The 25675-nt window shown below is 42.9% G+C and overlaps 1 protein-coding gene across 2 annotated transcripts in view; it reads right to left on the bottom strand.

Annotated features, from left to right (window-relative positions):
• LOC107225786 (cAMP-specific 3',5'-cyclic phosphodiesterase) overlaps positions 1-24940 on the bottom strand; it is a 278042-nt gene extending 253102 nt beyond the window's left edge. Inside the window, exons 1-3 of one of the 2 annotated variants that reach the window (XM_046738558.1) lie at positions 24164-24940; positions 14890-16364; positions 5447-5680 (exon numbers count right to left, since the gene is read on the bottom strand). In XM_046738558.1, the coding sequence (XP_046594514.1) occupies positions 5447-5529 (83 nt within the window). In that variant the 5' untranslated portion in view covers positions 5530-5680; positions 14890-16364; positions 24164-24940. The remainder of the gene's footprint in view (positions 1-5446; positions 5681-14889; positions 16365-24163) is intronic. The other variant, XM_046738557.1, reaches the window with a different exon arrangement.
• Positions 24941-25675: the final 735 nt, after the last annotated feature.

The raw sequence follows: 25675 nt of genomic DNA, 5'->3' as shown, positions 1-25675 counted from the left end.
AAATAATTGCTACGCAGCTTGTTTAATCAACCGCAGTATACACGAAGGTGGGAATATTCATTTTACACTCAACAACATTCAATCAGTCCACGGTCTGGAAACAAGTCAGCATCTACTCCAACACGCTCGCAAATACGCTTCGTGTTTCAGTGTCAAAATCTGTCAACCTCAACCACTTTTTCGGCCTTACATGATAACAAATCGATAGTAGCAGTAGATCAAATCAACCGAAAATATTGCCCGCCTACAACGGTGGCTGATATGATTCCAGGTAACAGATTTTCGATTAGATTACGTTTCTCTGAATGCCGCGATACGTCAGCACAATAATATTGTATAATTTTTACATGTAAACACAGAATCGAGTCAGCAGTGGGCTACTTACGATCCTTGTGGGGATGTAGTCCTCAACGAGGGCGATATAATTTGTGCAAATGGTTCGATTTTCGGACAGGGCAGATGTGGTCAAGATTCTTAGAAACAAAAAGACATGTCCGATGCGGATGATACGGAAGCTGTTACTCCAATACCAGAAGCAGTGGAAGCGGTAGCGTTACCCAGCAACGACGTACTAACATCAGGAAATGAATTGCCAATCGAATCACCTCAGCCAGACGAAGGCGCTAAGCCGTCGTCGGAGAAGATCAAACCCCCGTCGAACGCGTCGAGCAAACATGAAGCGGGCAATATTGGCAGGAAAAGTAAGGGGGCTGGAGAAACGGCAGAGGGAGGTAAAGAGGCAAAAAAATCGAGCCAAATGGAAAGAAAAAAATTACCGACCTGTCCACCACCGCAGAGTAGGTGCAGGGCACGGTCGCGAGATATGCGCCAGTGTAAGAAACACTATAGAGAAATGATCGGCCAGCACGAGATTCGCAACGATGAATTGGAACAGCGCGAGACGGATCTGCGCCAGCGATTGGAGATGCTGGAATGTTCTATGCCGGCAGTGATGGTTTGGAATATTTGGCGAATGGCACAAGGGGCGCCGGTTTCCCATCTGCGCGACGTAGTTGCAAAACAGTTTCTGGAACCAGCTGCCGGGTTCCCAACTTGCCCAAGCACACCAAGTCAGCACTGGGACTGCAGGGTTCGTGAGGTAGAAGCAGAGCGTAAACAGGCCCATCATCGGGCCGTAGAAGCACGCCAGGTATTGGCGGCAAAAGACGAGGCCCTGAAGACCCAGAAGAAGCAGATCGAGGAGGCCAAGAGGCTGCAAGAAGAACGGAAAACTCAAATCGCCAAGCTTGAGGACGAGGTCAAGCGGCTGCGGGACGCGCTGAAGAAGGCGCAAGGTGATGAGAATTCCTGCGAAACGGGAGAATGCGGGGAAATCCAGTGCCGACAAATGTGGCTTCAGGGAAAAAATAGCATTAGCTCTATTCACTCGACAGATTTGGAGTGCCTCGCACGACTGCAGGATCTAGCGGAAGCCGAACTGTGCATGAAGCGACAGATCGCGGATCTCGAGCGCAGAGAATGCGCGTATATGCGAACTCTTCAGCAGGCGGATGAAATGTGGGCTAAGATGGAAACCGACAACGCCAGTGACTTGGCAAGCCTTCAGGATCAACTGGATGCCAAAATAGCCGCAAATCAACAGCTTGCAGATCGCATTGTCGAGCTCGAAGACGAGATTGAAAAACTGCACACCCAACTCACTAAAGCTACGTTTGCTTTGCAAGAATACAAGGGGAAAACCTTCACAGACGTTGGACTCGGTGACGTGGACATATCAACGAAGGAACAGATCGAACAGATGGAAGGTATCACGAGCATCAAGGGAAGCGAGATGGGCACGGCAAAGCTTGCAGAAGAAGTAATAACGGAGCCTGCTACGACAATCAAACCAACTGAAGAAATTGATCAGACGAAATTGAATCTACCAGAGAATTCAGTCATTACAGCAGAAGAGTCGGTACAAGTTAAACCTGAACTCAATGAAGCGGAAACACAATCGATGGCAATGAAACTTGGTCCAGAAAAGGAAACTTCTACAGAAGAACAAAGCCAGGCACCAGTTGAGATGGTTGAGGGGACTGCCAGGGTTGAGGAAACGGCAACGGTTGCTGAAATCGGTTCAAGAGGATCGATGAAGCAGATGGCCGAGCAGCAACACGGAGTCACTGGACTCGGGCAAGGTCTGAAGCTAGAAGCAGTGCTCTCAGACGAAATCATCGCAGCTACCGAGAGCTCACTCCGTCTTCTTCCGTCCCCCACGAAAGACAGAGATATAGAAGTGCCAGGCACAGGAAAAGCTGCGGAACATTCTGCTGATCAAAAAGAGGCCATCCAAGTGGCTGCCAAGCCAGCTCCCACGCCAGTCGTTGACCGTGTTTCCGATACTACAACAAAAATTTCCATAGAGCCAACGCGTGAGCCACTTGGTGAGAAAACTGCCGAAACGCCCTCCAAGGCGCTCATTCAAGCTCTCCCTGTAGCAGTCTCCGAAGCTATTCTCGAGCCAACTGTCGATACCGTCACTCGTCCAACTGTTGAAGCAAAAGACTTCGAACCACTAATTACAATTGTCTCTCAGCCAATAAAAGCCACCTCTACATCGTCACTCAAACCAGATATCGAGCCTATTCCTACGCCACCCTCTGTACCCACTGTTGAACCCTCCCAAAGACCGACAACCGTGCCAGCTATGGAAGCTGTCCAACCACCACCTCTCGAATTGACTGATGAAACTGGCCACCAAAGAACCCCCGAAGTAGTTGTCGAAGCACTGGCTGTGGGTCCCGACAAGCATGTAGCAAAAGCAGTCGAATCACCCACAGATAACTTTGCAGTCCCAATTCAAACTTTGGTGTCGTGGCACAATACTGTCATATATGCTCATAGGCAGATTTCGGTATGTCCAGTGCTTCTTTATTTACTATTCAAATTTTAGTTCTATTTGATTCAGTAATTTAGTAGTCTCATCTATTGATTCTGGAGGGTAACGATATTTTTGGACGATGAAATAATATTTTTACAGATGTGTCCACAATGCTCATCAGCAAGTGGGAAAATCGAAACAATGCTGAACGAAATGAGAATATTCCTCGGGGTATGTTCGATGAAATACAATTATTGATTTTACGCTGAATAGTGACGGTTAATTCTTATGCAAGATAAAATTCGAAGTCATTAAATATCTGACGCAAGATAAATAAAAAAAAATTTTTCACTGTGGCATATTCATTCGCTGAAAAAGTATGTGCAAATCATATCGCAATAGGTACACTTGATTTTAACGCTATGATTAATGCCATAGGAGGACGCACCTGATTCAGCGAAAATAGAATGCGCTCAAGGTCCGCCAGTGGAAATGTTCGTCACTGTACCCGTCAAAAAGGGTCCATGTATTTGTAAACCCAAGACTTGCCCTTTGGTTAGTAACATCCTATGTCGAATCTAAATATGCTTTCAACTGTCAATTTGTCATATTACCGCCATTTGTGATCCGATTATTGAACCACACGAAATTTCAACATAATTGTTCACTATTTACTCGGTCCCAGGGTGAGATATCTACAGCAGCACCACCTCAGGCTAACGTCCAAATTCAGACTGTGGTTGACGGCCAATCGCAAACTTCGATGCCGGTGAGGATCCCCAGCAGAGAATCGAAAAGTTCAAAATCTAGCAAAGGTCCGATGAAAAGCACAGAAGAGCCAAGGCTTACAAGCATTGCAGAGAGTACGGAACCCGATTCAGAAATTCGCCGTGCAAAGTCCATACCGGAAGCCAAAGACGTGTCGACGGTAACGGTGGGTGACACTGCTTCCCAGACAGAAGCTGTTCGAAGGGCTTCTTCAGGTATTAAGAAGGACGAAAAAACGTGCGTTTGTCCGACCGGCGTCTGTCCGAAGAAAACCGCGAAAGCATCTGGAGGGGAATGCATTCCTGGGATTCCTTGCTCTTCCAGTAAAAAACCTCAGAGCAAGGAGTACAAAAGTACAGCTGATGCTATCCTGGCACCTGCCATTAAAATACTTCCAAACAATGAATGTAGATCTAGTTCATCACTGGTCAATAAGACCGCTACAAGCAACGACACGACCTCAGAAAGCGGCTCGTTTGCATGCTGTCTTTGCGGAAAACCAGTGACACCAGTAGCTTTGAAGAAAACTACCTCTATACCAATTCCAACCAATTCGCTCTTCAAAAGCAAAGTGATGCCGGCAGATGAAGGATCAGATACTGAGTTTCTGTGCTGTGCATGCAGAGCTAAAGATGCGTCGAGTGTGCATTCAAAAAATTCAATATACAGTAAGGCATCTGAAAAATTTACGGAGGTCGGACGAGCATTACACAAAGGAAAAAGAGTGGCTGGAGGCATTAAGACATCGTGCAGTCATGAAATTTGCTGCCCTTGTAGCGAAGAAGAAACCCACGCAGTTCGCAAGCCACAGAAAGCTGAATTAAATATCGCTAAACCGAAGGTAAAGCCGGAGACGAAGGATGTGTGCTGTCTGGCTAAAATATCGCGTGATAAGGGTTCCAAAAGTGAAGCACATCGCCGAAAGGATAAAGAGTCGATAAAAACTGAAAATCCAAGTGTCTCAGAGAGCGGGTCATGTCAGATGTCGACTAGCTCCAGCAGTCATAAAGCGCCCAAAACAAACGAAAGTTCCGAATCAAACGTTTGTTGCTCGAGCATCGAACAAGTTGTCGGTATGATGAAAAAGAAAGGAAAGGTGACCAAATGCGCTTGTAACGCTGAAGAAGGCAAGGTTAACAAAGAAGGATGTGTCTGTGGCGAGAGTAACTCATCAAAGTTGCCGAACAAGCCAAATGAATCTACGAAATCGATCAAACGTACCCCATCTTGTGTATGTAAGTAGCCAAATCAACTTGAAAATACTAGACTAGTATTCTCAAGACTTGAAACACTAAGAGACAAGTGAGACACAATCCCAGCGTCGTGGACTCAAGAGCAGTGGCTTGGATTTTTGAGATGATAAAAGATAGAACCACTTGTCAACAGGAATGAAAAATTATATGCATTAAAAAAAAAAAAAAACCGAATGATTCCAAAGATTTGATTGAAAAGACCAGTCTAACGATAGTTGTTCAATAAAAGAAAAAACAAATTGCTTATACCATGACTGCTTTCACGTTGAAAATCAGTTACGTTGCTAAAAGTTGTAAGTGGATGTTTATGTACAAGTAACAGTTTCGTAAAGCCATCCAAGAGTCTTTATTTCTGATAAAAAATTACCGACGTCTGCTTGAAACCACTCGATGCAATGTTCACACATTTCGTACGTAGATACCTATGTGTATATAAAATGAACGCTCTGTACCGCGTAAGCGTGACCGACCATGTATACTCTGTAGTGCGTGCGTACCTTGCGGTACGCTTACGCTTAGCAATAACAACAAATATGCCACGACAAGAGTAAATAAATAGTGTATGTTGAATCCAATCGGATTTTATTTACTTCCGACTCACCGAACGTTGGCCAGAGTGTGTCTCCTGGAGCGAAGATTATGATACCCACGTAGCTCCCCGATGCTGCCTTGTTCAGCCTGCATCCTGGCCTGCGCCGTTGCGGCTGCTGTGGCAATCACGGGGTGCTGGTGTCCAGGAGGGGCGCCCGACGTTGTGACGCTCCTGCGAGCACGCCACCCCGATCTGCTGCCGCCACCGCCGCTGCTGGGTGTCGGTGACTTCTTCTGGTACGGCCTGGTGAGAGATTGTTGTAAGAGTAAGAACAGATTGTAAGGAATTTAGTACGAGAGAATTTTTTTCTCAAATCAGTATTACAATAAAAAATTAACGGGTACAGTTCCATAAAAGGAATTACAGAGACACCGGAGAGGATTTTCGAAATTTTTTGAGGCCTTTGAGAATCGTTGTTATTTTTATTGAAATTTTTTATTTTTTTTTTCTTTACTTTTTATCTCGGAGATCAACCATGTAACTGGGCAGCACGCGAGGGAACTAGACATTTTTATTTCGTGGCGAGTGAGCTACAGCGGGCAAAAGTGACTGCGGTGAAGAGATGTCAAGGGGTGAAAAAGTTTGGAACTAAGCCAGCAGCTCCGGCTAGTTCGCTGGCTAGCTTACCCTGGATGTAAACTAAAAGAACATTCTGACCAATACTTAGACCAGTTTCAAGAGATGGAAAGTATCAAGGAGTCATAGATCCGGTCGTCGCGAGAACGCTTCGGTGGCAATAGTTTTAACTGTGCTAACGAAATTGGATATTTATTATCATTTTTGACCAATCTGTTTTAACTACCATGAATCGATTTTTTTCTTACTTCGTTATATCGTGAGTAAATTTTAATATTTTCGCCTTAATTCATATTTATCCGAGCCAGTGCCCCGAAAAATCAGATAATTTTCTTTGCAGCTAAACGTTGTAAAAAATATTAAGTTTTCGCCCTCCGTTCGTCTCCTCGTTTGATCAAGAAAGACATAACGAGCTGAAATTCAAAAGTCAATTTTCCGTAGCAAACGAAGCGTGACTCAGGTTATGGAGCATGAACTCCGCTTATAACGGTAGACGAAAGTTTCAAAGTAATCTCAGCGAATTCTTCGAGTTTGACGGGATTGAATCCTCATATTTTTAAATACAGTAATCACCTGATATATTTTCTTATTTGAATGTGACGTAATCTGAAATTGCAAATAATCCTGACCCAACCAAACCAAATCAGGGTGAAAGAGATTTCAGATCTAATCACGTTGAAACCATTGTCAACAAGAAACGACTTGGCATGCCGAATGTGCTTCGCGTTGGAAATTCTGTAACGTTTTAACGCTTCCGTTCGCAGTGTGTCTCAGACGTGACTTTGAGTTCTGCCACTGAGTTGGGAGTTATGCACAATAGACCAGCATGACTAACAGACGAGACGTATAATACATCTTGCACCCTTGACTATGCACTTCTCCACGGTTGATACGTATGCAAGATTCGCATTGGAGCTACTTCTAACTTCGGAATGATACGGAGCATCGGTATGTACAAAATAATATTAGTGGCGCGACGCTAGCGCATGGTTTACCAAAAGAAAAAACTTGATACGGTAATGTAAAACTGGTTTTCGACAATGTCAGATGACTTGAGGTTAGTTTTAGCCGTACGCGAAATAAATTGTAAATATTGCGAACCATGTGGACCATCAACAGGTTGCAGGTAGCAAGAAACACAAGTACTACTCAGGGCTTGAAACAACGGTGCGATGTGAGTAGCAATAACGAAGCCTATGCTAGGTTGGGTTTGCTACGAAGAAGAACCCTCCATGCTGGTGGGTGCCAGAAAAATATGCCGTATTCTCAAAAATACAGGCATCTTTCTTTGGGGCTGATTAAACGAAACCTCTGCAGCAACGTCCGTAACGCTTATCGTCAGACGGGCTTCGTTGCAGGCTCACTCCCGCTCTATTTTAAGTAACTCATCGGCAAAGCTGAACTTGCAGATATCACAAAGCTACGAACTAACCGCAAGGCAATTGCCTTGACTCTTGAACAGCCACTCCAAAGCTCCTTATAATCGTATTCATTCGGTTGCAGGCTGCTGAGCCGGAAACGACGGAGGTTAACGACTCGTCTTTAACGCGACTAAATCACTAACAACTGGAAATTCTCTGGCCTGTGGAAAGCCTCAGTCTCAATTATATTTGCGTACGTGTGGTAAGGCTATTATCAAAACCGAGCGAGCCTTCTGCGCTCTACCCACCTTAAATTACGGCCTATTGCCTACCGTAAGGAACGTGCCTACAGGTCAAAGGAGGCCGCGGGTTCATAATTACCACTCAAATTATAAAGTGGTGTTTTGTACAAGCGTTCCACCGTTAATTATTGAACCGAGATTCCGAGAGGGAAGCACAATTTCTCGTCGTGGAAATAATTCGGTTTAATATGACTAACTTTGAGAAAAGGGGATGAAAAAACTAAGACACAGAATTCTCAAGTGCAGATTTTCTCATTCTTACAAGGGCTTGATTTATCTGCGCTTACTGAGATTGTAGGTCCAAGACCACCCTATATAGCGAAGTAATAAGTTCCCTGAAAGAGAATAACAGCGCTGAAAAGGAAATTCTTCCTATTGAATTTGGCCGCAGCACATACGTTCACTCTGAGGCTTCAGGCAGCCCATAAATTCGTTTTTCTCATCATAAACCGAGCTTTGATCCGATCAAATGTCCCACAAAACAGTGGGGGTTGTCATAATACTTTGATTGTACCGGACTTGCCAAAAACGTCAGAAGCGTCATTTCCTGCATGAAAATATATGGTTATATTTTTAAATAAAACGTTTGACTTGCCTCGTATTTTCAGAGGCATACAGGCAGTCTCTGGTTATTAATTGGGGACATGGACTAGGCGTGGAACCATCTACTGGAAATACCTCTCTCTGATATGTGCGTTGACAAGTAATATATTTATTTATTTGCCTCGGCCCGTTCCTACTCAATGTTATAAATCTATTTGGACCGATCTGATTGCCGTTTCCTCTCTCTCAGATCTTGGCCAGAACCACCAAATGGGCACCAAGCCAAAACGAAGCGTCGAATTAAGTTATCTCTGTCACCAATGAAAACGTGACCAAACCATTTCGTTTCAGCGTTCAAGTTTGTAGCAAAGCGGGAAGACCGGATGTTGTTATAAATACTGGGAACATGTTCCATGACAAATCGTGGTAGGAAAGTTGTTCCATGTAATTGAAGAATCTAATGAGACAGATACCGCGTCAACCTTTGGTGGGAGATATTTCACGGAGCGAGTAGAGATTGAGATTATTCATGAAGTGTTTACAAGACCGTTTCTTGTTAGAAAAATACCCACCCCGTGAAGACGGGTTTCTTTCTGTCCGTAAGGTGTGTGGTGGAAGAAGTCGTTTGCTACGTTACTAAACGATGATATTTCCGTGACTTGTGTTACAATGGAATATAAATTTTTTCAGCACCACCCTCCTCGGAGCAGAAATAGCATATTGATGACACGGTGGGGCGACCGCGTACTGCGCAATTCTGCAGGAAGTCTCGATTTAGGACTCATTTATATTTTACCCAAGCTACGAAGCTGCTGTTTTTTGTGGGTTTTTACTGTATAAATTTTGAAGGGTACCATTGCTTGATCGCGTAAAAAATAATGAAGACTTTCCAGTCTCACATTACGATTCTGCTGCCTCTAAGACGTACATCATGTCTGATAAATAGTAGCTGCAGCCATAAACAGTGCAGTATTTCACCTGTATTATCTGGCATGCTACTACAGGTACCTACGTCTTTTCATTTCAACTTTTATTAGTTGATCACGCAACCTGAAAAGAATTATTTATATCCACTGCTAAAGAAACATCGCATACACAAGCACTCTAATACTTTTAACCGAAAATAATAACATTTTACCCATTGTCAACGAATCTTTCAAATTTTTCGTATGTTTACTTCTTTTCCCGCGAAAAATGTTGCCATCGTGTAACGTACGTAGTTTACTATTAGTTAAATAAGTATCAGCAAGATCGCGGATGGCAAATATAATTTCGGCTTCTCATCGTATTACATGTTACTAAATTTATCTGCGATGACACATGCAAGAAATTCGAACACGTAAACCAACCCGACTATTCTCAGGGACGAGGTCGAAGTTCAGCTGGCTAGAACTGAACTCAGGCTAGATCGAAATTAATTCCAACTTGGTCCGGAAATCGAGACGTAAGCGGAACTAATCCCCATTGCAAACGGAAGTTTGATAATACGTCAGCCTCCTCAGATTTCCGCTGGAGACATTCTTGGCTCCAACTTTCAGAAATTGCAAATGCGACGGAGCTATGAAATTACACAGGATATATAAGTAATTCCTGACCTTAGAACCCAAATCTGAACCAACAATAAACATCTCTGGTTTTTTTGACGCTTGAAACGTGTTGATCGTATTTTTCTTTCTGCTCATTCGACGTCGATTCGAGACCCAGAAGTATTTTTCACCTACCCGAGTCAATTTTCGGTATACGCATAATTCACATGCACGATGAATATTGCTTATCACCGCACCTTAGTGAAATTTTCAGAGGTGACCTGAAATCTGTAAATCTAATAGCAGCCCGTTCAAGTTCAAGGATACCCATTAGAAGTCCTTCGATTTCAGCCCACGATTCCTCATCTCCGCAACTTATACGTAGTTTCTGGCTTAGGCCAACTGTACTTCGGAAATCGGGGCTAAAACAAGCAGTGCCAATCTCAGGGTTAAGCCCTGCTCCCGGTATTTCTGTACATATTGCGTCTTGCCTGTATTTCCGGCCAATCCGCCGCCGCTATGTAGGGCGCCGAATATATACCGTAGACTGTAACTGCCTGGTACATAGCCTGCTATACATACATACGTAATCGAACTGGTGACATATTGGCCCCAATGATGGAGGCAAAAGCATTAGAGAATCTGTATACACAGATAGACGAAGCAAAGCCTAGCTCCTGCTGCGAGGGATAGTGACGGCGTCGAGCACCGACCATTCTAACAAATCGATAAGCGCCCCTCAATTATTCAAGCAACGTCCCTGCCACCAAAAAGATAGCTCCTCTAGTCTACTCCGCGTGAACCTTTGACGCGTATACTGCATCGGATTATCGAGAAACATTTCAGGCATTCCATAACATCCTGAGTGATTTCCATCATGCATTTGGGATTGGGTATCAGTCTACACGACATACATATCCAGCTATGTCTGACTGCTCTCAATGGAAACCGGCAACCGCCGGACGATTTCATTACCGATTGACTACGACTTTATCCTAAGTTTTATTCCAACATGTTATTTGGGCTTGTCTGCAAATTTGTTTTTGTTTGTTCACTTCACGCAGTATGGCATTGAAGCGAAATTCCAATCCCGTGCACGTGACAACATTATCGCACCCCGGCGACAAGGGCGAATTGGCATTTTTGAGTTGGGACCAAATTTGGATTTGCCAAGTTCGAATCAACAAGCTCTAAAAGCGACATTTTTGTAGTTAAAAATTAGGCTGTCACAGAGCAGAGAAAACAGACACTTTACGTAAGCATGCAAGGCTTTTACTCATAGTTATCTGCTTCTACTGAAAAGTGGCAGTTTTTTAGTCTTGTTACCCTTGTCGCCGGAGCGCGATCTGATCAAGTTAGTCATTTTCATTGTACGACATGTACCAGAGCTACAACTTTTCGAGTATTCGTATTATCTGAAGCAACCGGATCCAATGCTTCAAATTCGGATATCCGGACTATCTGAATAGTTCCGAGTACTCGAGTGCTCGGGTATCCGCACTATCCCAACTATTCGAATAAATAGTGCACTTGATTTACATGGATAGTTAAACTATTCGAATAATACGAATAGTTCGGTTTTCCGCGCGGGGAACAGCTAACTCACAATCGTATAAAACTTTGTTGCAAAAAATATACTACTGTTTCTCGAATTTCCTAAACTTGTGGTGCGAACGTAATTTACTTACAAATTATGTACGAATTGTTTTGGATATACCAATATCCGGATACCTACTCAAACTATCGGGATTCGAAGTTTCATAACTGACGGATCCGAGTAATTCAGATGTTTGAATATCTGGATAGCTCGTATCCACGTGTAAGCATCAAGGTGAGAGTCCCGGTTATTAACCATGTCCCAATTATTGACCTTTTTTGATTGCATCTGTTTGATTCTTAGTTTTAAAATCACAAAAAAATAAACTTACACAAATTGGTTTTAGCCATCGAGAAATTTAAAATTTGTGCCGTCAATTTATAATTTTGGAAAATAAAGGGTTCAATAATTGGGTCTAAACGTGTCAATAACTAGTACACAGTCCCTAATATGTACGTCTTCAGTCTCGCGATTCTAGAGTGGACAGAAGTTCAGACGGTTGGCTGATTCTTAGACGCGGGCACGTGCCAGGTTCTTATTAAGTATACAATCATTGACCTAATTCATTTCAGGAATAGTATCCCATTAGGTCTGAAACGACGGTCAGGATCCTTTTAGCTATTTCTCTCAGATTTAAGTAGATTTGCAGTAAAACGTCTTATACTACGAAAATTATCTTTGAGTCTACGCTCAATGCAACAATTGTCTGACTGATCAGTGCATAAGCAACAGCTGAGATCAAATTCGTAGCACTTGTTGCAGTTTAGTATCGATTGAAAGCTATGTGACACAAAGACGGACCGAAGTAATAAGAATAGTCAGTTAATAGTTAAATAAAAAAAAAAGAAAGTAATTTTTGTCGATTCAATTGTTATGAACGAGCTCAAATGACTGTCGAATGAAATTACCTTGAATAAGTCCATAAATCACTTTCTTAGAAGGAGAAACACAGACGTTGCTCACCGAAAAGAAAACCATTTTCAGCAAAAGCGGTCGAAATGACCGCCCGCGTCGTTCTTGAGGGATCTCAAACGCCAATAGTCCCTTCTGTTATGGCTCAAGCTACGGACCATTTCTTGGGCTGTAAAACGATTTTCGACCAATCCGCGATCCTGGAGTGATACGCTTACATGTCGATGGTCTAGATCAGAATGTTTGTGGTTGGTAATGGACTACGTCGTAATGCTATAAAGTTACAGCCCTGCACTAAGGTAATTTCATTAATTTATTGAATGCAACTCTAAGTTACACCTAACAAATGTCAGGATTGTGCGAGTTATCGCAGTAATTTAAGTATAGCACCTGAAAAATTTAAAGATTAAAGGAAGGAAATACTCGCATTATTTCCCTTGGTATCTGTCTCAGAATTTCTATTGGTCAATGACAAGTGCTCGAGACGCGGGGGAAAAAATAGAGCGTGCAAAAATTGGACGCTAAACTTTGTCGCAAATGAGTTTGCGTCTCTCGAAAACAGTTGCCAGGAACGCCTGTGTCCTGGGGCAAATAATACCCAACATTTCTGTAAGTAAGATCCGTTTCGCTTACAAATTTCCAGGGTAAATTTCTCAACGCAAGTTGAGAAGGTAGAAGTTTGGTAAGTTTCTGAGAGTCCACCGCGGAGCAGAGCGGATTGTTGTTAGTCAGGATTACGAGCGGAACGGAGTTTATCGGCAATACAACGAAGAACGTAAAAACAGTATTAGAACGCCTGTATTTTGAGCTCCGATGAAGAATTCGATTACTCACATCTCATCTGTTCAGAATAAAACAACTGTCAGATGAAAAAAACTTTCATATCATGTACATCATGAGAGAGTCTTACATCCGTTGATGACAGCTTACTGAATTTGCTCGGTCAATCATCGCCCTAAGTAGATTAATCAAAAGCTTAATAAAACCGGAGCTCACCTAATAGAATTTAAATACATCACCTGACGATTGGCTAATAATATAATCGGAGTCTGCCTGATTCCGTGTACATTTGCTCTTGATCTTCACCGTCGCCCGATTGGTCAAGCTCGTAATCTTATAATTCGGAAACAAATTTCCGGGCACCCCAAAGCCGTATTATCTTATTAAATTTCGTTCAACATTTGCTGTTATAGGTAAGCCCTTGGGCTGTTATTCGTACGCACAAAATTATAAACAGCAGAGCTTGAACACTGTCGCGTATGCGCGCGATACGTATTCGGTGGGTGTATGTAGGTACCCGTAATTGCGTGAATACGACTTGCGGCGGGCTTATAATATCCGGCGAACCGATTGGCCGGTGGGATTACAACGGGTGGGTTTAGGGGTCTGTCAAAGGTGTTCGACGCGGCGCGTTACCTGGCACAAAACATGAACTTCACAACCAGCCGTTCGTCCAAGGTCTGTTGTCATGAGTTTGAAGGCTGAAGCAAAAGTATAGCTGAGGTTTTCAGGATCAAGTTTGTAAAAAAGGGATAGGTAACCATCTACTCTTTGGGTAAAATTCGGAGCGAGAATAAACTTTTTTATTTTTTTTTGTCAAGAAGTAAATACATAGCGTGGGTTGAACCTTTGCTTTTGTAGCTTGAGCTTCTCTCGAGGTGGAAAAAAAGTGGAGCAAAAAAAATACCTACCCGCCAAGATAAACGCGGCACGAATGTTTGCAGTACAAGTTTGAGATCAAGTTTAAATTGAACTCGTAGGCTCGGTATTTCACCTTCTCATTCCCCCGATCAGTCCGGGTCAACAAGAACTCGCGAGTAAGTTGAGGTTAAAAATCATGATAAATCAGCCCACCGTCCCTCTCGCCTTTTGCAACGAACTTGTGACGTATTGTGACGAAGGTAGGTATACCATGCGCGTGTAGCTTTGTTCGTGTTTTCATCCAGCAAACACACATATCACATCACCCTCGTGTCAAGGATAATGGAAATATATCCCCAGTAAACGCTGTATGTAGGTACTCGCGTTATTGGAACTCTTCAACTTGCTACGAAGACGATTCCGCTCGAAAATACTGCCGAGTTGACTCGCGAGTAAGGATTATTCAGACCAATGGTAGAATTACCATTTTACTTTGTTCAGCCTGCAGGAGCCGTATCGGGGTCATATAGGATTCTATCATGGCGCTAAACGTTCGTATTACTGTGCGTGACGAAAAATTTTGTGCAATCAAACAATTAACGCTTTAATACCAGCGAAGGTTGATCATCGCGATCACGTCAAGTTAGTTCTGCTATTGCAAAGTACCGACACTGTAACGACACGAGAATTAATGAAGCATCACATGTCCGTGACAATACATAACGAGCGGGGCTGTAAGCCCTGCAAGCTTTGGGACTCATGCTTTACGAATTTCAATAGACACGGTGCGAAAAGGATCACAAGTCCGACTCAGGATCGAGAAGTGGATGTGAAACAGTCATTCTTACACATCCGCAAAGCATTTGGCAAAGGATCACCGGAATCGTCGGAAGGATATTAATCAGCAAATGTTTCTCATTTGTCACCAGACTCATGACTGTCGATAAAAGGCAAGAACAACGACGATACGATCGATATTCAGGAGGGAACATACCTTTCCCCGATGGTGCGACCCTCCTCATCGTCCTCCTCCTCGATGTCGTGAAGGCGAGGGCTGAGACGGTGCTGCGTTCCGCCGTCTCTAGCCCCGTCCCCCTTCCGGCTTCCCTCGGGCTCGTCCTCTAGGTCGTCGAGGTCATCCTCTTCGAGGTCACCAAGAGGGGCGCGCTCCTCGGCGTCGACTTCGGGAATGATCTGGGGCTGCTTCCTCTGAAAGGAGCCCTTCTTCGCCTCGCAGGGGCCGCTTGTCTGGTCGCTGACCGCCTCTTTACCAGCACCTGCCCCGCCGGCCGCACCCGTGCCGCCGCCGGCACACGGCAGGCAGCTGGACCACGCGCCCCCCACGGCGACACCCTGGCACTACGTGGCCTCGAAAGACAGGGAAACGCGGCCACTCGATTCGCGGATTATCGCAACACTGCGGTTTTACCCTGTTGCGTGTCGTCGCGTCGGCCCGACGAGAATCGGCGTTGATTTTCGTGTGGATTATAGGGACATTCACGGGACGCTATTTCGATATTCAAAATTTATTCCTCAAACTTTTGCCGAACGTCTCGTTTTAATCCTAGTCGTTCGTCTACTGACCAATTCAACTGACGTTGAATTCACACCCTCGGTGTTCTCTTGGGTCTATAGAACTCCGGGTGTTCCTGAGGTTGAAGAAATATTTTCACCCGAGCTGATGACAATTTTCGACGAGCTCAATCACGAGTACCAAGTATGAGTTCGTTGCCGCACTCTCAATTTGTCAATTCCACCAAGAGTTCTCTATTCGGGCGTGGGTGACAAGGCTTGCTGATTTAAACTCACGAGTGGTTGACAAATGCAATCTAGACTGTATTCGACATTCGGTGTAACATTCAATCGTTGATATAACTCGCAGTCCATATTGTGAGTACCAGAAAATTTCTATCGCAGACGCACTCCATTCGCATTTGAATATTAATTTTATTTCAACTGGTTCTCTTTTTTGCTATTATCCCGAAGTATGGCATATGTTTCAATGGAACTTCTATATTTTATTATTTCATTCGTGGCAATATTATAGTCGTGATATTATTTTGTACAACGATTAGTGATGATATTAAATTTTTTTTTTTACTTTTCAACCATAGGGTTAATCATTAACGCCCTTTATACTTGGTAAGTACAAATAAATTGGCACAACAACAATCTTTGCTTAAACGTTGTTCGATAAGTTTTTTTTTTTTGACGTTCACCTGTACAATAATTCAGACACAACGACGAACAAGCATATAATAACAATCAACAGAGTCAAGAGCCACTGGTAACTATCCTTTCATGTATTAAAGTTTAAATTTAAGGAACACAGAAATGATTGTCGAAGGTAGAAAAGCACGTGTCTTCAGGCGAAAATCCTTCGGGTAAATCTGATGACGGTGGTCTTTGGCTGCTTCACACCCAAAGAGAAAAGGCAGATTGCATTTTCGACGCAGTCAACCGTGATAGCTGGGACAAGAATACACATATACTGCATCAACTCTCTCAGAAGTGAGAGACCGCACAATAAATACGAAATGCCAAATAATGAATCTATTCGTCTAAATGATGGCCGCCCCCGCTGTTATTGCCGTTCTATGCGTTTAATAACACACTGTGAAAGTAGTACAAGTCGTGTGACTCAGCCAGAGTTACGTATTTACGTGTCATTGAACAAACAGAGTTTCCAACTAGGTGGATGCAGCTTCCGCAAACAAGAAACGGTCTCTGAATAAGCGGGCGTATTTATATCAGAAACTGTGCACCATTACACGAAGTGAAATTGAAACATTTTGATGAAACGAATGTACAAAACGTGCTAGTCAGAGTCTGTTTGTTGAGTGCAATTCTATTTCCGAGCCCGAGCGTCAAATACATCGTATCACCAGGGTTCACAGTGAAAGCGATTGCATTCTACCGTCTCCTATTCACACACCTTTGGCTGCTCTTCGATACTGACGTTCCGGTGACATCAGTTTTTAGCACGCGGAGTCACAATTTAGAGCATCGATTCATCCCAGTAATAGAATTCTAACATTTTTTCCCACTCTCCAAATAGAGATCATTCAATGCTCGAACAAGTGTACCGTGCAAGCAATATTTCAGTACAAGCACCGGACAACTGATGAAGGCAGCAGCTGAGGATCGAAATATCGCTAACTTACAATTGAATTGACTAAAGTATGCGATCGACGATTACTGCCCGATAATTACAGAAAAATAGCAATGAAATCATTCCATACGGCGTGCTCGATCACGGAATGGATCGTCTTTCCAAAATAAATCTTCATCCAATTACGTGCCTGTACCGTGGAGATGAGAAAAACGCGCATTCGAGTTATATTGTCAACGTTTCTTTGGGAAAGGTTATAGCAAAAAAATTCGCGAGGACGGGCAAGGATAACAAACGTCACCCATTGAAATGGATTATCTTCGGTGAATTCGATTCGACATGGGGTCAGTCGCCTTTGGAACCATCGACGGATTATTTTTGAGTGATTACTCACTCTATTACGAAATACAAGTCACGGACTTGACGTTATATTCACAACGGATGAATCATTTGCCATGGAAAGTATTTTAGTATATCTCTCAAAAATTAACGTAAGAATCTTCAAACGACATAATCACTCTCCGAGTAGAAATTGCCAACTTTCTGCGTTATCGCAATTAATTGAATCACGCCTCGCGTTGCATCTGGCACGGTGCAATTTGTCGGCAAAAATTGTCATTTTTTAAATCTCATTCACATTATTACCCACTTCTCGTTTTTTCTACCCCTCTGTAACCGCCCATCGCGAATATTCTGTATATAAAAGCGTGCCACGTAGTATTTTTTCATTATTCCGTCTAATCTCAGCTAACCATCTTGAGGGAGAAAAATGTTGTAATTAATACTTGAAATTAATGATAATAATCGCAATATATTCGAGGGGTAAAACCACATTCGTTTTACCGTTTGCACCACGAAGGTTGTGCTATGTTTTGAAAAAGCAACGTCGGTAAATGTAATAAACTCGCGTGTCCGAAGTTTTTTCAGGAAATTATCGATACTGCGACTGAATTTTAATCACGTGAAATATGCTGCCGGTTTGGAATATATTTTTTCTAAAAAATTTCCGTAGCAATAAATTTTTATCGATGTGAATGGATTGTCGATGGCTCCACCGTTATTTCTAGCCAATAATTCGTTCACGTTGAAATCGAACGCAAAGAGGATCAACTGATCAGGGATCAGCTACCCTGGATATCTACCCACGTTTCTGTCTCGTCTTCAACATTTTGCACAAAATCCTTTGCCGTCCAGAAGATTTCGCATCGTCTGGGAAATTAAGATGAACAACCGTACGCTGTGGCGAATCGCGTCTGAATTATATACCTATGAATTTTCCCAACTTCGCGGTGAAAAGATTCTACGAATGCGATATAGAAGTTGAGCGTTCCTAATACTTATCCAAGGTAATGGAGTTGGAAAAGTTCGTTCGGATGCACTCTGGTAAGAAAAGTGCATAGCGAAGCTTGAAGCAGTATTATACTGCTATTCGGAAATTTGCACGCCCTTAAAAATTATTTGAACATGATTCGACGCGGGCTATGAAATCCTGTGAAATTCAGGAAGTTTAAAAACATTTGAGAAGCTCAAACGTGAAGTCGAAATCATTCAAAAAAAAGTGTTTCAGAAGCGACTGAATTGGTATGTATCATTCAAAAGAATTGTTACTTGTGTCACAAGGATCGACGTAAATTTCTTGAACTTGCTAAGCCATGCCAGAAAAGAAGCAGACGGAAAGTTTAAAGGAAAGCTTCGTGTTTGCAACAAGTTGTGGAACCTGATGTACTACTACCTACTCGATACTTTTTTTTTTCTTCATTGGTATTTATTTGGCGGCTATTGTACCGTCACAAATCCAGATCAGTCCGAAGAATCTTTCGGTTGGAAGCTCCTCAGATATTTCGTCAATTTTTATCGTAAACTTGAGTCTTCTTCCGTGTCCTGCTTCGAGCAAATATCGAATAGGGCCGTACATATATTTGCAACTCGATTTAAGCAAGAGATTATTCGTCTACAGAGGTAAGAAATGAGAGGTAAGTATCAATAGTGGCGACTGTTGTAGACAGATACGAAAAGTCTGACCCCGTGAAAATTCACACGCATAGCTATACCTCTGCAGCCTGTGATGTCTAGCAAACCTGCAGACTTGAAAACCGTTATGACTAATGATGACGAACGAAGCTTTGAGTTTATTTCGAAAATAAGCAACTTGAAGCCAAGCAAAATGCTCCAGCTCGTAGGTCGTGCTTTAACTTTTATGCGACCAAAGTTAGGCGTTCCCACATGTGCTGACGGTGCGAGTTTTATTATTTCACTGAACAGCTTTCGCGGTCAGAAACCTGGTTATTTACAGCGATAGCATTGTTTGCTTCATCAAGTCGCTTCTCATTAGTTAACGGCTCGCCGAACGTGCGCTTCATTAACGGTAATAATGGTGAAAAAATTGACCTCCTTATTTCAACGCTCGATAAGTTTCTTAAAATACTGTTCGAATTGCATGTAATGTCCCGATTACTACCAAAAGTCAAAGTGAAGGTAGATGTACCTAGGTTGCAGGTAATATCTTTAGCCGTTAAGTCGACCCAGCCGAAAATCGTATCGATAAATCTGAAAGTCGACGGATAATAGAGTGAAGCCAGGACCGAGTTTGAGGCGACCGATTTATTGAGATTGATTATACGAATTCTTTCCCATTCATCTTACCTACTATACGTGCATGATTATTGATGATGATAATTCTGTTAATTATGCTATCGATCATCGGTCACGACGAGATGATCAAGGGCGGAATTGACACTCGCAAGTGTTCAATAATGCACGACAGTAAGTGTTAGCGTGAAACGTAAATAATCGTATGGAATTTACTGTATAATAATTCCTTTGTGTTCTTTATGTGCTCCCTAGGCGATCCGTGTAGCTTAACAACGTATCGTTTGTCAAATGAAATAATCTGGACTATCAAAGCGTAAACAAACCTTCACATAAAAATGAAAATTGTACAGCTATAGTTATACCAAAAAAAGGGTTTAAAAAAAATCTCCCTTTGTCACTTCGCTTCATGTACTATCAACTGGGAAAATTTTTATCAAACAGGGACGGCCGCAGCCGTAAATGAATTGGAGACATTGAATCCACGTTGATTACTGCTACAGACACGAATATCAAACACATTTTTCTAATCCATTCGTCAAATTTTGAACGATTATACAACTGTGGCAGCTCTGATAAAAAATATCAGCCAAACGAGAACCACATCGAGATACTCGTCAGGCTAACGGAAAAGTGGAATCGTATAGGATTGAATCCTGTTTATCGATTTGCCAACGAAGTAAACCATTTGTCACGTCATTTACCAGAAACTTGATTTTACATTAATCTAAGACGAGTTAGCCGCTCGAAAAAGTAATCAAAAACCATTTACCGGCACATCGATGATCGTCATGATCATAAAGCTTGTCGCTTGCACTATTTGTCAGTTCAATTAATCAGGGATTTGTATGTCGAACCGAACGAGGATCAGCCATCACAAGCGTCAGTAAATTAATTATACTGCCATTAGTATTTCCTATTGCCAACTTGATGTGTTACATGTGTTGCTAGCTAATCTCGAAGTATATTACATTCATATGTATTTCACCAGATGCCAATTTCCATGATAAACTAATCATCGTTACCAATAAATGAAAACTCATCATGCGCTAGAATCTTATCAAGGATACTCGAGTTTGCACTATAATTTATAATTCCAATAAGTACTACCGCGTGTCTGAAATATAATGATCAATTTAATTTTGCCGGATGAAATTTTCGCTTCCTCGTTCTTCCACGGAACTGACAGACGTTCAACGAATTGATATTCCTCAGATGAACACTCCCGGTGTTCACTCTAGTGAAACCGAGAGGAACCGCAAATTTCAGTTTCAACAATTCCCTGCTGATGTTAATTAACTAAGCTTTAAGAAATCTTGATCACATCGTTTGATCAGCTGTTCCAGTATTCTAATGTATGTACAAACCGCTAAAAACAGATATGCACAATATTAGTTGCAAGAAGAAAGAATGATTGGTATTTTTTGGTAAGACTTAAAAGATGAATTTCTGTAATCCTATCAATTATTAAGCACCAGGTTTAAGATATAGGAAAAAAAAATTAAAAGAGATCGTTCACAATTACCCCTAATCTTAAGTCAAGTCGGACCTTCTATCAATTAAACAATTGTACGCTTAGATAGTGAATATTATTCTGTTCTTACGATTCTATTCTCTCTTTGATTGAGGAATAATTTATCAATATCTCTAAATTTGAACTTCCTGTATACATGTCAACCCTTGTTAATCAATCGTCGCGTGAACCGTCGGAGAGAAAAAAAAACAGCAACTCAAAACACCAAAGCAGACCACATTTTATTTGGTACGTTGAGCAATTCCGGCATGTGCTTGGAACCTTGTTATCAAAGCAGGGATACAGGTGTCCCAGTGGCACCAAATTTATAAACTCCCAGGTGGCACGTCAAATCCTGCAGACTTACTCGTGTTCGGTGAAAATTGGCTCAACGCATGTATCATAAAAATGAGACAAACCAATTTAAATCGGTGCTGAGCCCATCCGCTCTCAAAGCAAGTTCATCTGAAAGGACACGACGATGGCCACCGTAATCAAAGGCATCGCATTATTTGTAGTAAAGATATTTTTTACCGAAATAAAAATATGTATTGTTTCGAAGCATTTATCACACTTTTATCGGTTTAATCTCAATAGGAAAGAAAAACACAACTGAAATCTGCTCATCGTTAATCGATCCTTGATTTGATACTTAGTTTTCTACAGTTCAATTTATCGTGAGTAGATAACACGTATTAAACAAGTATGCGTGTGTAATATACACACTATCTATGCATCACCAACAAACGATAGTCCCAATATTCTTGTCCACAATACCGAAAAATAAATTTTTATGTCAACAGTTAAATTTAGTTGAGTCAAAACTGCCGATGCCTGCACACCAAAGTAACGATGATGCGATACCTATCTCTGTATCTGCCATCCTTCGCGCTATCGGCTCACATTACTCCCCGAAAGTCACGCAGTCCCCCGCCACTCGAAGAAATATATCTATTTACGTGCGTATATTATGTATCTACATGCGTATCAATTTATCTACCTATCTATCGGCACAAACGCTGAAACGTCGCTGCCGATCGATATAATACATACAGGCAGAGTAACAGGTCTCGGTGACATCCGAAAATGATGCACTTTAGCTTTATACTTGAACTTCTGAAGCGAATTCCAATCGGAAAAGTTCGAATGAATAATCGCACGAACATACGCATGATCTGGTGATATTCGATAGCGAGATTGAAATTCAACTTAACGGCATTCGAACGGTCGTGTATTGGAGCGGATTGCTTGGATTCAGAGAATTTAAAACTCACAGAATCCGGGAACAACGAATCCGAACGAGTCGGTATCGACGTCGAGTCGAAGACTTTCAAACGGAAGTGATAGAATTATATAACGACCGCGTATCTTACTGCGAATCGATTTAATCTACTTGGATTGAATTTCTGCCAGTTGGTCCTTTCGCAATAAGCCTAGTTACTTACGCAACTGACACCGAGATGGTCGTCTCAGTTGTCTGTGTAACGTGGATTTGCAATTGCGTCATATCAGATACGCCATGTTCTAAGGATCATGGGATCCAGAACCGCGTCCTTACAACTCTTCCATCTTCCATATCTTTTCGCCGCTGGCTGTGTTCATCCGTTTCTTCGTCCCTCCACCTCTGTCGTTCTCGTTTAACTCCAGTGTAAAGCCCAAAGGCCTGTCCCAACCTATCGCACGGTCCGAATTCTTCTTATTTCCGACCGACCCCATTTTTCGCCCACCGCATTTTCACTCGATTTTAATTGGTCTCGTTTCACGTTCGTCATTTCTTTTTTCTTTGCGATAAGGACACTTCCCGCACCTCCGCGATTCTACCATGCTATAGCTGCGCACACCGTCAATATATGAGCCGCGATATTCCGAGCTGAAACAATTTCTGAGATTGCTGCACATTTCACCTGAGGCAATGATGCAGCTAGTTGGTTAATAAGCCGACTTTCCGAAAACACTGCAGGAGTCGTACCTATCTCATATTCTAGCAAAGCTGCGGACGATCGAGCCTGCCAGCGTCAGTCGTTACATTATCACCAGGCTCGTTTCTGTTATGGGCAAAAATTACGGTCATCCGGGTGAAAAGCAATCACGTAAAACTGCTTCAAATTGGCCACATGAATCCAATCAGGAAAAGGTCACTCCTGACAATTGTACCCGATACGAGCCCGTGTGCGGACGATAATAAAAGCGAAAATTGGAGTTATCAACAACTTTCGGAATGATTTAAACTCCGAGAAACGTGAGAGCAGATTGCGTTGGACGACAAGCTACTGCGTCTTAAACAGCAATTCCAGACCTCGATCGAAACTCTGTGTTGTTGGACTCGTTTCGCATATTTTGTTCGCAACGTCGTCGCCATACAAGAAATATACACATATATACATACAATTTGGAGGACCGCGCTGATTTGGCTGTATACAACTCGGAATTTAATTTGGACAACGCCGTGTTTTTGCAAAGTTACTCGCTAATCTCATAAAGCCGGTTCTTCTCACCGCATGTGTTTCAAGACCAACTCTGGCTGAGTTAACAGGTCGGGTTAAATACTTAGACAACCGGGATACAATTCACTTTGCTAAGCAGGGTACTACTTTTTTCAAAGAGGCGGATATTCTGCTTCCATTTCGGACGTTGTGAGATATTCAAACTATGAGCTCTGATCACCGAACGAAGTCTGCGAGTCTTCGGAGAGTCACTTTTATTACAGGGAAGTAAAATTGCGTCTTTTTTCCAGACGCTTTGAGGCTACTCCTGGACTGAATGAGAATTTAAGAAGCTTTCAAAACGTCCGAAAAACAAAATTTTACTTCTGTACGTTATCCGTAAGGAAGCTGAACATTCCGTCGCACGCTCATCCCGAGGTTAAGGCTCGTTTCTTTGGACAGCACCCGGAAGAGGTATTGGTATTTTTCAGTCAAAAAAAAAAAAAAAAAATAGAAACGAAGAGAAAGAGAAAATTTTCGCCGTTTGCGTGTGGGAACCAGAGAACAGAACGTAGTTCCCACACGCCCACGAAACTTATTCACACATCCTCAACTGGCAAAACGTACATACATAATACATACATCCTTTAGCCGTAATACGCGGAAACACAAACACGTCAACGAGAAGGTCATATTATGGACAGCTTTTAGGGTGATCCGATCGACGGACAACACGGAGATAATTTATCGGAAGCAAGAGTTGTTGCACATGCATGCGACGCGTGTATAACAACGGTCTAGTTTAAAAAGGACCACTTTTGACAGAACTGCATTGTTGGAAGATTGTCGTTATTACACATATACGGAATAGCGAACTCTAGACGAGAAGCTTTTCGATTTCCCTCTGCTTCGCCGTCGGTGGCGAAAAGCAAGCGGAAAAGCTTTGCGGTCATCACACGTGTCTCGTAATCTCGTTCGTAACAGTCCGCACTCGAGATACGTCGCAGCTCACGCACACATCGGACCGAATAACGATAAACACGGAACGCGAGGCGCCGTTAAGAGGCGGCACGACGCGGGTGCAAGCACAAACCGTGACTACTACGACACGGCGAGAGGCAGGCACGAGTTGCCGTCCATTGCCTGCGCAGCGGTTCGACCGCAGCTCCGGGAGCAAACGCGGATGGACCCCTCGCTCAGCAGCGAGTTACATCCTCCCGAGTACGCGCAGGGGAAATTCGACTCGGTATCATCCTCGTCCACCTTCCTCGAAGGCGCCTCTTCAATCACCGCGTCTCGGCATTCGAAACCTTTCACCGAGTCCCGCAGCGTCCCCCTCGCAGGGATAAATATCGCGAACCCCCGGTTGGGTTGCCCCGCAAACGCGTCGTCGTATTGGCGTTGACGACGGCCGAGGCCCGACTGAGGCTGGGGGAGGATGTCGGCGCCGTTGCTCACTGACGTAGCACCCGGAAAAGCACGAGCTTTTTCTGGGGGCGCCTCGCCTCCGCCGCACGGCTATGCCCATGGGGAACTGGGTCACCCGCGGTTACATCCGCGAGGGTTAATAAATTGGCCAAAATTGATATTTCACCCTGCAACCGTATCGCCAAAGCCCCATCCCCACACCCACCCCCGACGCTCGCCTTTCCTCTTTCACCCTCGGACCCCGTGTCGTCTCCCGTTACTCAACCCTTTTGTCCGTCGCGGCGGACAACTTACATATATAGGACGTTCGTAATGAATTCTATTCGTTCCGATCACTGGGATCAATTGGTCCTACGCCTTTTTCTGGTTGAGCGTTTCTTCGGTTTTCCCGTCGTTGGTTCACGCGAGTTTCAATGTTGATAACGGTGGTTGAGAGAAAAAAATTCTACCAAGCTTCTTGATCTTGACGGTACGAGGAACGAAAAAATTTTTAGTGTTTTTTATATCCATATTGTCGGACATTCGGGTGTAACGTGATATCGCAATATTGCGATTGCCTCGACTGTGCATGTAACAATGTTATCGTTATACCTGAATTGTTATTATTGGAATTCATAATTTCACTACTCGTATACAATTGCATAACGGGTGTAGAAAGAATGGCGTTTATCCTACTGAAGTACGTAGGTATAGGAATATGCTTCTTTATAATTAC

Source organism: Neodiprion lecontei, chromosome 4 (assembly GCF_021901455.1).
Source record: "Neodiprion lecontei isolate iyNeoLeco1 chromosome 4, iyNeoLeco1.1, whole genome shotgun sequence".
In the NCBI taxonomy this organism is placed as follows: domain Eukaryota; kingdom Metazoa; phylum Arthropoda; class Insecta; order Hymenoptera; family Diprionidae; genus Neodiprion; species Neodiprion lecontei.
This window is presented reverse-complemented; position numbering and strand designations above follow the sequence as displayed.